Here is a 12458-nt window from a genome sequence, read left to right as displayed (position 1 = left end):
CGCGGGGGTGGGGGCCCTGGGGCCCGGCTGGCCGGCCACTGACAGGGCGGTCCTCACAGCAAACCCTGGACATGGGCCGCGTCGGCATCGCCTCCCAGGCCCTGGGCATCGCCCAGGCTGCCCTCGACTGTGCTGTGAACTACGCCGAGAACCGCATGGCCTTCGGGGCGCCCCTCACCAAGCTGCAGGTCATCCAGGTAACGAGGCACGAGGCACGGTGCCGCGGAGGGGGAGAGTTTTGGCCTTTCGGTTCTGCCTCCCACCTGGCTTTCACCGGCTCCGTGTCCTCTGCCCTCCTCCCTCCTGTCTTGTGGGGAGAGGGGAGGGAGGGCAAACACCGACTGCGACTGCTGACCGCTGGGGTGGGACTGGGTTGTTGCAGTTCAAGTTGGCGGACATGGCCCTGGCCCTGGAGAGTGCCCGGCTGCTGACCTGGCGCGCTGCGGTGCTGAAGGATAACAAGAGGCCTTTCATCAAGGTGCCCGTGGGGCTGGGGTCTCCCTGGGCACGGCCCAGAGCTTTGGTGGTGGAGGGACTGAGGGAAACATCTGGGTGGGGTCCCGGTTCCTTGGGCCCGTGGGTTTATTGCTACAAGGGGTGGCTCCCCCAGGCCCACCCTGCTGAGGGCCGTGTGCTGGGCACGCCCCCCAAGGTCGAGTTTCTGACGCCACCATCCCCTGTGGTTAGGAGGCAGCAATGGCCAAGCTGGCTGCATCGGAGGCCGCAACTGCCATCACCCACCAGGTGAGTGTCCCCGATGCCTGGGCAAGGGAGGTCCCAAGGATTGAGTAGCAGCGAGTGTGCCGGCTGCCCCTCCCCCGGCTCTTCCTTCGGTGTGGCTGATCCTGTCCTGTTTTTCCCCTCGAGTGGGGGTCTTCTCCTCCTGAGCGCCTGCTTTCCGCCTTAGGCCATGCAGATCCTGGGTGGCATGGGCTACGTGACAGAGATGCCCGCCGAGCGGCACTACCGTGACGCTCGCGTCACAGAGATTTATGAAGGCACGAGCGAGATCCAGAGGCTAGTGATCGCCGGGCACCTGCTCAGGAGCTACCGGAGCTGAACCCTCCTCGGTAGGCCCGACAGTGCTCGCCGGGATCTGCGCTGGCCTGAGGACCAGGGGAAAGTGGGCAGGAGCCACGTGGCCTTCCCCCTGACTCCCGGTCAATGCCCGTGGGGCAGAACGGCGGGGACCACGCCTCCTCTCGCCAGGGTCCCCAGACCCATTCTTCTGGGTGGACCTGCCGCCCTCACCTCTATCCTCCCCAGACTAAGCTGCCTGGGAGAACGGAAAAGCAGGGCTGTGGTCTGCGGATGCCCGTCCTCAGGTCAGGTTCTTGGCTTCGTTCCCTCTCCACCACCGACTGTGCCTTAGTCCCTTCATCTGGAGGCTGGGCTGTGGGAAGAGAGAAATTACCACTTGGGGACTCCCCAGGTCTCTTCTGTGGGTCCTGGCACTTAGCGTGAGGCCCAGTGTCTACTCCTTCCTCTGAGGTCAGGGGTCTGGAGGAGTGGGGTGCGGTGGGGCCCGGAATGACCAGGCCTCAAAGCAGAGGTGGTGTTCTCGCAGGCCCTGTAGCCTCGGGGCTGGGTGGGGCTGGGTCGTTGTGGAAGCTGCCCTGCTTCCCATTAACCTGTTCTTTGTAAAGTATAAATGAGTGCAGGTGGGTGGTCTGATTCGTGCTGTGGGATGATCACCTGTGGGAACTAAGTAATAAAGCGTACCTGTCCCCTGACCCTCATGTCCTTGCTTTGGTGCTGCTGGGGAGGGAAAGATGGTCCTTTAACCTGCTCTCCTGCCTGTGGTGAGAGGGTCCTGTATCGAACCGAACTCAGGTCCACTCGCCCGACGTGCAGCAAAGCCAGTCTGCTGACACCAGGTTGTGGTGAAGGAACGTACAGTGTTTATTGCAGGCCCCAAGCAACGGAGTGGAGACAGGCCTCAGATCCACTCCAGGTGGTGCTGGAGTTGGGGGTTTCTTAAGGGGAAGAAGAGAGAGGCTGGATTAATCATTTCTGTGATTAATGGTAGTTTCAGGAGTCAGGGTGTCTCTGGTTTAGGGTTCTCTGGCCGGGTGGCCCATGGCTCGGGGGTCTGTGAACTCATCTTGCCCTGGAGAAGCACCCTGAGTCTGTGTGGTAATGGTATCTATGGTAGCAATTTTAGCACATTAACAGTGTTATTGACAACAGCAGTTGTAGTCATCTGATGCTGGTTGATTAGTGTTCAGTTAGCACAGGATTGAGGCCTGAGGGTATAAGAAAGGGGATAAAGTTTTGGATAGAGATTAATCACCAGCTCAGCAACGGAGCTGGTTTAAGGAGGACTCCGTTTGGGTCCTGGTGCTGCGGGGTCGGCTTTGGGCCGACGTGGCTCTGCGCGGGGAGCCCATGCTGTTAACCGCTGTGGGGCGGTGTGGAGAGCGGAGCTGCTGGGGGAGAAACGGAACAGAGGGGTGAGGGCGGCGGGAAGAGCCCGCAGACGGTTTCAGAAGAGGTGCGGACAGCCCTCCGCAGAGCGGGAAGGGCCGGGAAGCTGACCTGCCACTGCTGTGAGGTCTCTGGAGGGAAGAGGGGACGGGAACCTGACCAGTTGGAGCCACCATCAAGTGGGCGCCCAACCGCGCGGGCTCTCGCGGCGCGCGGGTTCACGTGCAGGGGTGCGGCCGAGGGGCGCCGCGCGGCCGAGGGGCGCCGCGCGGCCGAGGGGCGCCGCGCGGCCGAGGGGCGCCGCGCGGCCGAGGGGCGCCGCGCGGCCGAGGGGCGCCGCGCGGCCGAGGGAGGCAGCCTCCAGCCCGTCCCCCCGCCCCGCCCCGCGCCAGCCTCGCCGTGGGCCCGCGGGCAGCGCCCCGGCGCCCCAGCAAAGACTCTCTCGCCAGCGGCTTTCCGGGCGCACACGCCTCCACGGGCCGCTGTTGGCAGGGCGGGCCTCCCGGTCCAGGCACCTGGCCCAGGTGTGCGGGGTGGAGGAGCCGGGCCCCGCAGGGCCGACGGGCGCAGCTGCGCCCGCTTTCCCATACTGCGCAGGCGGGCGGGGCGCGAGGGGGCAACAGGAGAGGGATCCCGACACAGAGGCCGCTTCCCTGCCGCCCTGGGGTCTGGTGGTCTGCGCCGCCTCCTGCTCCGGGTAAGCAGCTAGCTCACACCTCTGCGGGGCCCTGGGCTCGGGTGCAAGCCGAGGGTGCGGGGAGCAGGCTGGGATTCCAGGCGTCTCCCTAGGAGCAGCCACGGTTGACCCATCCCACCTGGGAGGCGGGTGAAGGGCGGCCTCTCCCTGAGTCGCTGACCCCACGAACAGGGGCAGCAGCGTTCAGATGGCTCCACGACGCCTCCAGCGAGGTAGCCATGGCTCCTGGCCCAGGTGAGGGTGAGGGGACAGGCACGTGGTTGAAGCTGTCTTTGGGCCTTTCCTCTAGGCAGTGGGGGACGGACGGGGAGGGAGCTTTGAGGCTCAGAGGAGCCCGACCTGAGCCCCAATCCCAGGTTGGGAGGCCAGGCTGGGAACCCAGTTCACCGGCTCCGGACTCTGGCCCCTCCTGTCTTGGTCGGGACAGTCTGCCCTACCTGTTGAAAAGCCTCTGGGACTTGAAGGGCCAGGCAGACAGCTAGACTCACAGTGCTTCTCCAGGGCAAAGGGCTGGGCCATCAGAGCCCGCGCGGGGAACAGGCCCGTTTTCCCAGCGGCGGCCCCAGCTGGGCGTCTGCTTCTTAGACGGGGCTGGGAAGAACCTCAGCCTCAGGGTCATAGAGGGCCATACTGTCCTCCATTTCCGCTCAAGGTCCAGTCTGTGCGCTCCAGGTCTTCCGGATGCTCTCATGGGTTGGGGGTCTCCCTCTCCTGTGGGGAGAGAGGAGGTGGGGAGAGTCAACCACCAACCCTTTGGCTTTGAGGGGGAGCAGGCCTTCCTTAGTTGAAGCTTCTGTAGCTCAGAACTGAATGCTGAACTCTGCCCTGGGTGCAAGTAGGTTGCAGACATCATGTCGCTCTGTGCCCAGTGTGTGTTTCCTACGAATAAGGACAGACATTTACATTCACTTACACATCAGGGGAACAGTTACCAAAGTTGAGAAGCTTAGCCATGGTCTGCAGACCTCACTCACGATTTGCCAGTCCTCTCACTGCCCTTCACAGTGGTTTAAGCTCCAGGATCACACGATGCATTTAGCTGAGGGGTCTGTTGTTTCTTTCACTCTAGGACGGTTTCTCAGACTGAATTTGTTTTTGGTGACATTGGCAGTTTTAAAGTGTCCAGGCTGGTTAATTTTGTAGACTGTTCCTCTGTCCAGGTTACTCTGATGGTTTCTCTGTGATAAAATGCGTGGTGTGTATTTTTGGGCAGTGATAGTGTAGTGAAGTCCCTATTTTATACCTGCCTTCGACTATTAGTGTTTTATCTTTTTCTTAATTAAGATGAGGTTTATCATGTTTCTAAAATACCAGTTTTTTTAAAAATTATTATTTATTTTTGGCTGTGTTGGGTCTTCGTTGCTGCGCACGGGCTTTCTCTAGTTTGGTGAACGGGGGCTACTCTTTGTTGCGGTGCGCAGGCTTCTCATTGTGGTGGCTTCTCTTGTTGCAGAGCATGGGCTCTAGGCACACGGGCTTCAGTAGTTGTGGCTCGAGGGCTCTAGAGCACAGGCTTAGTAGTTGTGGCGCATGGGCTTAGTTCCTCCGCGGCATGTGGGACCTTCCCGGATCAGGGCTCGAACCCGTGTCCCCCTGCATTGGCGGGCAGATTCTTAACCACTGTGCCACCAGGGAAGTCCCGAAAGAGTATTATTTTATTAAGACGGGGTTTCCGCAGTATTTTTTTGTTATTGATTTTTTAAAAAATAGTGGTAAGATACACATAACATAAAATTTACCATATTAGATAGGCACAGTATTGTAAATCAACTGTACTTCAATAAAAGGAGTTATTTAAAAAAATGATGAACTATCCTGTTCATGATGGCAAAGTGAGCTTTCTAAAATGCAAATCTGATCAGTACACCCCCATGTGCACTCGGAATTCCAATTTTAATAAATGACTTGCTCTTCTGCCAAAAAAATATGCCATTTTAACCATTTTTCTTTAAAAAAAAGTACAGTTCATTGGCATTTAGTACATGTACAGAGTTGTATAACTATCACCACTATCTAGTTCCTGAACGTTTTCATCACCCCAGAAGGCAACTCCATACCCATCGCTATTGATTTTTTTTTTCTTCTTTTTCTTTTTTTTTTTTTTCCTTTGGCCATGCTATGGTGTGGCATGTGGGATCTTAGTTCCCCGACCAGGGATCAAACCCATGCCTCCTGCAGTGGGAGTGGATCCTTAACCACTGGACCACCAGGGAAGTCCCCCACCGCTATTGATTTTTGCCTTAATTGCATTGTACTCTGAGAACATTTTCTGCATTATTTAAATTCTTTGAAATTTGTTGAGATTTGCATCATGGCCCCATGTCATTTTCTATAAAAACCGAATATTTTTTAAGAGATTCTTTTTTTCCCCATTGATACACATAGCTCTAGTTCATTTATTTTGATTGCTGTATGGTGTCCCAGTGTGTAAGTATGCTATATTTAGGTAGTTCACAGTTTTTCTCTGTTATAAACCATGGTGCAGCGAACATTCTAGACTGTGTCTCCTTGTTCAAGTGTGAGATCTTCTGAGCATTTAAATAGAAGTGGGCTTGTTGGCCTCAGACTGTCGCTTTGGCTTTACAGATGTTTGCCAGATCTCCACCGTGGTTCCATCAGCACTTAGCCTCCTAGCAGGGGAGGAGTGTCCATCCCTTGGTACCATCAGATTTAACAATTTTTCTTCAACCTGATTGTGATTTTAACTTGCATCCCTGGTTGCTAGAGGAGTTGCCCATCTTTTCACTGTTTATTGGCCATTCTGTTTCCTGCTGTGAATTGCCTTTTATGTCCTTTGTTTCTTCTTTGGGTTATCTTTTCCTTAGTGATTTGTAATCGATGGTCCCATGGGCATAGTTTGGATGCTAATCACTTGCCAGCTGTAGAGTTGCAAAAAGACTCATACAGTGTGTGACTTTCACTTTTTAAAGTGGTTTTACATTTTAATGTTCACTTTGAAAATTAAAAAAACTTTCAGAAGTTTTATCTATACTCTGTAAACGGTTCAACTACACTTTGCATGATAAAAAGTGACAGTCCCCTTCTGGGGGGGTAGTTTGGGTACATCTTTCCGGACCTTTTCCTGTGCATCTGCGAATAGCTCAGTTATGTATTCTTCCCCCACAAATGGGATGAATGCTCTATGTATTATGTGGCCTTTACATCAAGTGACCTCTCTGTACCTCTCCTTAGCAGAGAGACTTCTTCCCCTACACACACACACACACACACACACACACACACACACACACACACACACACAGTGACCTCTCTGTACCTCTCCTTAGCAGAGAGACTTCTTCCCCTACACACACACACACACACACACACACACACACACACACACACACACACACACACAGTGACCTCTCTGTACCTCTCCTTAGCAGAGAGACTTCTTCCCCTACACACACACACACACACACACACACACACACACACACACACACACACACACACACACCCCCACACCCTAGAGTTGCCCAGCACCAGAGAGAGGAGAGGTTGCTCGTGGGCCAGCCAGCTTGTCTACACATATTCCCTTTTTAAAAAGTTGTGGTAAAATATGCATAACACCAAATTTACCATTTTAACCATTTTTAAGCATACAGTTCAGTGGCATTAAGTATATTTGAAACAGGAGGGAAGGGGGCAGGGCACCACCTTCAAAAGAATGACAGAGCCCTTGAAGATATGACATAAACTTGTCAGAACCGGTTAGGTCCAAGATGGTGGAAGATTCGACTTCCGGTGGACCTCGAGCCTCCTTACGCTCATTGTAATACATTAGCCTGTGCTAAACTACACGCCCACATGTGCCATGACAGTTCCGAGGTCCACCATAAAAGGCCAAAAAGTGGGTGGTGGTGGTCCAGTTTCTGGAAATCTCCGCTCCTTCTCCAAAATAGTTGGAATAATCCCCCCACTGATTCGCCTATGAAACTACTCAGCCCATAAAAACCAACCACCCCATATTTTGGGCCCACACTCTGTCTGTGGAGTGTGTTTCTCCCAGGGCAGGTCTTCTTGCCTTTTGAGACAGACCGCATTCTGTCTATGAAATGTATATCTCTCTAAATAAATCCACTTCTTACCTATCCCTTTGCCTCTTGCTGAATTCCTTCTATGCTGAGACCTAAAGAACCTGAGCTTCATTAAGTCCTGAGACCAGGTGTGCGATCTTAATTAAAAGACAGTGGGTTCGCATGCCGCGGAGCAACTAAGCCCATGTGCCACAACTACTGAAGCCCGCGCACCTTAGAGCCCGTGCTCCGCAACAAGAGAAGCCCGCGCACCGCAACGGAGAGTAGCCCCCGCTCGCTGAAACTAGAGAAAGCCCATGCGCGGCAACGAAGACCCAACGCAGCCAAAAATAAATAAATTAAAATTTATAAAAGGCAGTGGGTTCAGGTCCCACCCCGTGGGTTCAAATCCCAGTCTGGGCTTTGGCTGGGTATGAGTCAGATCTGAGTTGTGCGGTTTCATATTCACATTGTTGGGCAACCATCACCACTATCCATCTGCATAACTTTCTCTTCTTCCCAAAGTGAAACTTTGTACCCATTTAACAATAAGTCCCCATTTCTCCCTCTTCCAGCCCCCGGCAACCACTGTTCTACTCTTTGTCTCTATTAACTTGACTACTTTGGGGACCTCATGTAATCAGATCATACAATGTTTGTCCTGTTGTGACTGCCTTATTTCACTTAGCATAATGTCTTCAGTGTTCACTCCTGTTGTAGTGTGTGTCAGAATTGCCTTCCTTTTTGGGGCTAAATAATATTTCATTGTATGAGTAGACCACATTTTGTTCATTCATTCGTTGATGGACTTTTGGATTGTTTCTACCTTTTAGCTATTGTGAATAATACTGCTATGAACATGGATTGTATAAATATCTGTTTGACTCCCTGCTTTCAGTTCTTTTGGTTGTTATACCCAGAAGTGGAACTGCTGGATCATATAGTAATTCTGTTTTTACTTTTTTGAGGAATACTGTTACCAACAATGCACAAGAGCTCAAATTTCTCTACATCCTTGTTAACACTTGGTATTTTTGGCTTTTTGTTCGTTTGTTTGATAATAGCCATGGGGATGGGTGTGGAGTGGTCTGTCGCCGTGGTTTTGATTTGCGTTTCCTTAATGACTAAGGATGTTGATCATCTTTTCATGTGCTTATTGCTCTTTTGTATATCTTCTTTGGAGAAATGTCTATTTTAGTTCCTTTGCCTATTTTTCAGTTGGGTTGTTTGTAGTTGAATTGTAGAAGTTCTTTATATTAATCTCTTATTAGATATGTGATTTGCAAATGTTTTCTCCCTTTCTGTGGGTTGCCTTCTTACTCTGTTGATGGTGTCCTTTGATGTACAAAAGTTTTAAATTTTGATGAAGTCCAATTTGTCTATTCTTTCGTTGCCTGTGCTTTTGGTGTCATATCCATGAAGTTGTTGCCAAATCCAATGTCTTGAAGATTTTTCCCCTATGTTTTCTTCTAAGAGTTTTATGGTGTTGACTCTTACACTTAGGACTTTGATCCATTTGGGGTTAATTTTTGTATCTAGTGTAAGGTAAGCGTCCAACTTCATTCTTTCACCTGTGGACATTTAGTTTTCCCAGCACCACTGCCTTTTCCCCATTGAATGGCTAGTTCCCCCAAAATGGCAAGTGGGGCCACCCTGTTGCTACTCTCTGTTTCAATCAAGAGCCACGTGTCCTTCCTGGCACAGGATGTGACACAGCCAGCGGCTCCCATGATGGTGGATGCCCTCACACAATGCACCTCCTTCATGGCCACGTGCTGTGCTGTGCTGTGCTGTGTGGGACTCCAGGCCTGTAACTGGCCAGAGCCAGAACCCAACTCAGGTTCGGCTGCTTGTTGCTCAAAAGTCAATGTTCGAGAGACAGGGTTGGTGGGAAAAGATGCTTTATTCAGGAAGCCGGCAACCTGGGGAGATGGGGAACTAGTGTCCCCCAAAACCAACTCCCCATTGCCAGTCGGGAGCAAGAGCTTTTAAAGGAAAGCTTCCAGGGTGTGCAGGTGGGGACTGCGTGCCGAACAGCACTGTCAGCTCTGACGATCATCTTGAAATTGGTCATGTGGAGGTCTGGTCAGGGCCATCTTGATTGTTTTTTGTTTTTTGTTTTTTTAAAAAAATATATATATTTATTTATTTTAAAATTTATTTTTGGCTGCATTGGGTCTTTGTTGCTGTGCGCGGGCTTTCTCTAGTTGCAGCGAGCGGGGGCTACTCTTTGTTGCGGCGCATGGGCTTCTCATTGCGGTGGCTTCTCTTGTTGCGGAGCATGGGCTCTAGGCGCGTGGGCTGCAGTAGTTGTGGCTCGTGGGCTCTAGAGCGCAGGCTCAGTAGTTGTGGTGCACGGGCGTTGTTGCTCCAGGGCATGTGGGGTCTTCCTGGACCAGGGCTCGAACCCGTGTCCCCATACTGGCAGGTGGATTCTTAACCACTGTGCCACCAGGGAAGCCCCATCTTGATTGTTTTAAGCTCACTTCATCTTCAGCTCCAGGGTTTGTTTGTTCCCATTTCCTTGAGACCTGTTCCTGGAATTGTGCAAGATGGAGCAACTTATGTCTTGGCTACAGTCTGGTCATCATGTAGTTAGCTTTTTCCCTCTGGTGGCGGTTTTATTTTTTATTTATTTATTTTTTTTGTTTTTATTTTTTTTTTTGGTGGTACGTGGGCCTCTCACTGTTGTGGCCTCTCCCGTTGCAGAGCACAGGCTCCGGACGCGCAGGCTCAGCGGCCATGGCTCACGGGCCCAGCCGCTCCGCGGCATGTGGGATCTTCCCAGACCGGGGCACGAACCCGTGTCCCCTACATCGGCAGGTGGATTCTCAACCACTGCGCCACCAGGGAAGCCCCCAAATCAGTTTATTTTGGATTAATCAAAAGGGAGTTTCTCCTGGGTGGGCCTCACCTAATCAGGTGAGCCCTGTAAAAGCTGCTCTAGAGTTCACGGATGCTCCTCTGCTGCCATGCTGAGGGAGGAGAGATTGTGAAAGGGCGATATGTCAGGGAACTGCAGGGGCCCCTAGGATCTGAGAGGGACCCCAGCTGTCAGCCAGCAAGGAAGCGGGGACCTCAATCGTATAAGCGTGAGAAACTGAATTCTGCCACAACCCCAGGAGCTTGGGAGAGAACTCAGAGTCTCCGATGAGACTGTGGCCACAGCTACATCTTCTCTGCAGCTTTGTGAGACCCTGAGCGGAGGGTCCAACTAAGCTGTACCCAGACTCCTGAACTGTGGGAACATGACATGATCAGTGGGTTCTTTTTTGAAGCCACTGAGTCCGTGGTAATTTGTTACATGGCAGTAGAAGACTAATACAGAATATAGTCTCTCTCTTCCCTTAGCAGGCCCCGTTATGCTGGGATTTAGTCGTAATGAGAGGCGAGGGCAGCTTCTGAGGGGGCGCCTGTTGCCTTGTGGGGAAGAGGCTTCTGAAGCATCTTCCAACACAGCAGCAGTGCCAGCTCCCCGGGGCTGAGCCCCTTCTGCGTGCCCGGAGTCTGGGGGTGGAGGGTGTGGAATCCACATCCTTGAGGGCATCCATCCACATGTCTCAGTTTTGAGGACCTTCTCCTCCCATGCCCCTCATTTGCATAACAGATGTGCCTTGGCTGATCATTCAGTCTCTGGAGCTCTGACTCCTTCAGTTAGGGCTTTAGCTTGTCATTCAACTGTGTCTGCCCTTTTGCTGCAGGTGACAAGGGCCTCTTTGTCAGTGACTCAAGTTGCAATATGTAAATGGATCAAATCAACACATTGTCCACCTTAAACTTACACAGTGTTGTATGTCAGTTATATCTCAATTTTTTAAAAAAGATCCTTTTATTTCTACTCTACACCAAGGCCCTCAGGTGCCCCCACTTAGCCATTGACTGCATGTTAACAGCTCAGTTCCTCACTATCTTTCTGCAGGGCATCGGTACAGTTATACAATTCTTAATAATATTAATAGTCAACGCTATTTTTTGTAGGCATTGTCCCCTCAGCTTCCACCCCTGAGTTTTTCAAATGCCTGCGCCGTTACACCCACCACAGCATTTCCCTCCACCGCGACATTCCCCAGGTCACAGCTGGTGAGATCTTTAGTAATGGAGCCCTGCGTGTGCCAGGATCTATCCATGCCACCTGCCAGCCAGGACTGTATCCTCTTCCCATGCTGGTGGTGGGCAAGACAGTTCCAACTCCCTGTTTTCTCAGATTTCCACTCGTGTTCCTCTGGGTCCTCTGAGAAGCAGAAAACAAGATGGGATTAAACATGCGAGAATTCCTTAAGAGCAATGCCTCAGTGATGGGAAATAGGGAGGGAGCCGGCAAAGGCTGCGAGAGTCATTGGACCACAAGTGAAGGAGAGGAGGTTGGGTGGAAGCATCCTAGACCTCCGTGCAGTCTCAGGAAACTTCAGGAAAGCCTCCAGGGTCTCCGGCCATCAGGGGAGTCCCATGTTTCCCAGGAATAGGCCTGCTTCAGTGTCCCTGTCACACTACACTTGGTCATTGACTAGGAGTAATGTGTGGGAGGTGAGGTCCTGGTGCAAACCCTACCATGGATTTTCAGGGAGAGCTGTTGAGGCCTTGGTCAGTCGTGTTCCTGGGTGTGGAGGTCTGAGAGGTGCATTTTCACGGCTCCACACCTCCATCTTCATGCCGATCTGTACTTAACTTCCCACAGTGTCATTCTGGAACTTAACATCTTTCCTGGGTTAGATTCCTTGTTTCTTAGATTCTGGCTCTTTTTTGGTTTTATTACCTAGTTTTGGCAGAGTATTTCCTCCAATAATTTCCTGAGAAAAGGGGAACGACAGTCATTTTTAAAAAGACCTTGCAGGGGCTTCCCTGGTGGCGCAGTGGTTGAGAGTCTGCCTGCCGATGCAGGGCACACGGGTTCGTGCCCTGGTCCCGGAAGATCCCACATGCTGCGGAGTGGCTGGGTCCGTGAGCCATGGCCGCTGAGCCTGCGCGTCTGGAGCCTGTGCTCCGCAACGTGAGAGGCCACAGCAGTGAGAGGCTGGTGTACCGCAAAAAAAAAAAAAAAAAAAAAGTAAAAAGACCTTGCAGAAATTCCCTGGCAGTCCAGTGGTTAGGATTCAGCCCTCTCACTGCCAGGGGCCTGGGTTCAATCGCTGGTCGGGGAACTAAGATACCACAAGCCATGTGGCCTGGCCAAAAAAAAAAAACCAAAACCTTGTGTATCTTAAATATTTTTATTCTATCCTTTATTAAACCCTTAATAGTTTGGCCGGGTGTAGAACTGTAGTTTGGAATTATATTTCTTCAGAATTTTGAAGGCATCAATTGTTTTTTAGCTT

At 51.7% G+C, this 12458-nt stretch overlaps 1 protein-coding gene across 11 annotated transcripts in view; it reads left to right on the top strand.

Moving 5' to 3' along the window:
• Positions 1–12458, top strand: part of ACADS (acyl-CoA dehydrogenase short chain) — a 49073-nt gene that overhangs the window by 13047 nt on the left and 23568 nt on the right. For 5 of the 11 annotated variants that reach the window (XR_010837027.1, XR_010837023.1, XR_010837026.1 and 2 more), the window contains exons 7-10: positions 60–197; positions 383–478; positions 688–744; positions 908–1070. Coding sequence is in view for 5 of the 11 variants with exons in the window: in XM_059040569.2 (XP_058896552.1) it covers positions 60–197; positions 383–478; positions 688–744; positions 908–1060 (444 nt within the window). In the remaining 6 variants the exon portion in view is untranslated. Of the gene's footprint in view, positions 1–59; positions 198–382; positions 479–687; positions 745–907; positions 1734–12458 lie in introns of those variants that run through there. The other 6 variants (XM_067015769.1, XM_067015768.1, XM_067015770.1 and 3 more) reach the window with 3 other exon arrangements.

The sequence above is a fragment of the Kogia breviceps genome, chromosome 15 (genome assembly GCF_026419965.1).
Source record: "Kogia breviceps isolate mKogBre1 chromosome 15, mKogBre1 haplotype 1, whole genome shotgun sequence".
Taxonomy (NCBI): domain Eukaryota; kingdom Metazoa; phylum Chordata; class Mammalia; order Artiodactyla; family Physeteridae; genus Kogia; species Kogia breviceps.
The sequence above is the reverse complement of the archived record's forward strand: the minus strand, read 5'-3'. Positions and strand labels throughout refer to the sequence as shown.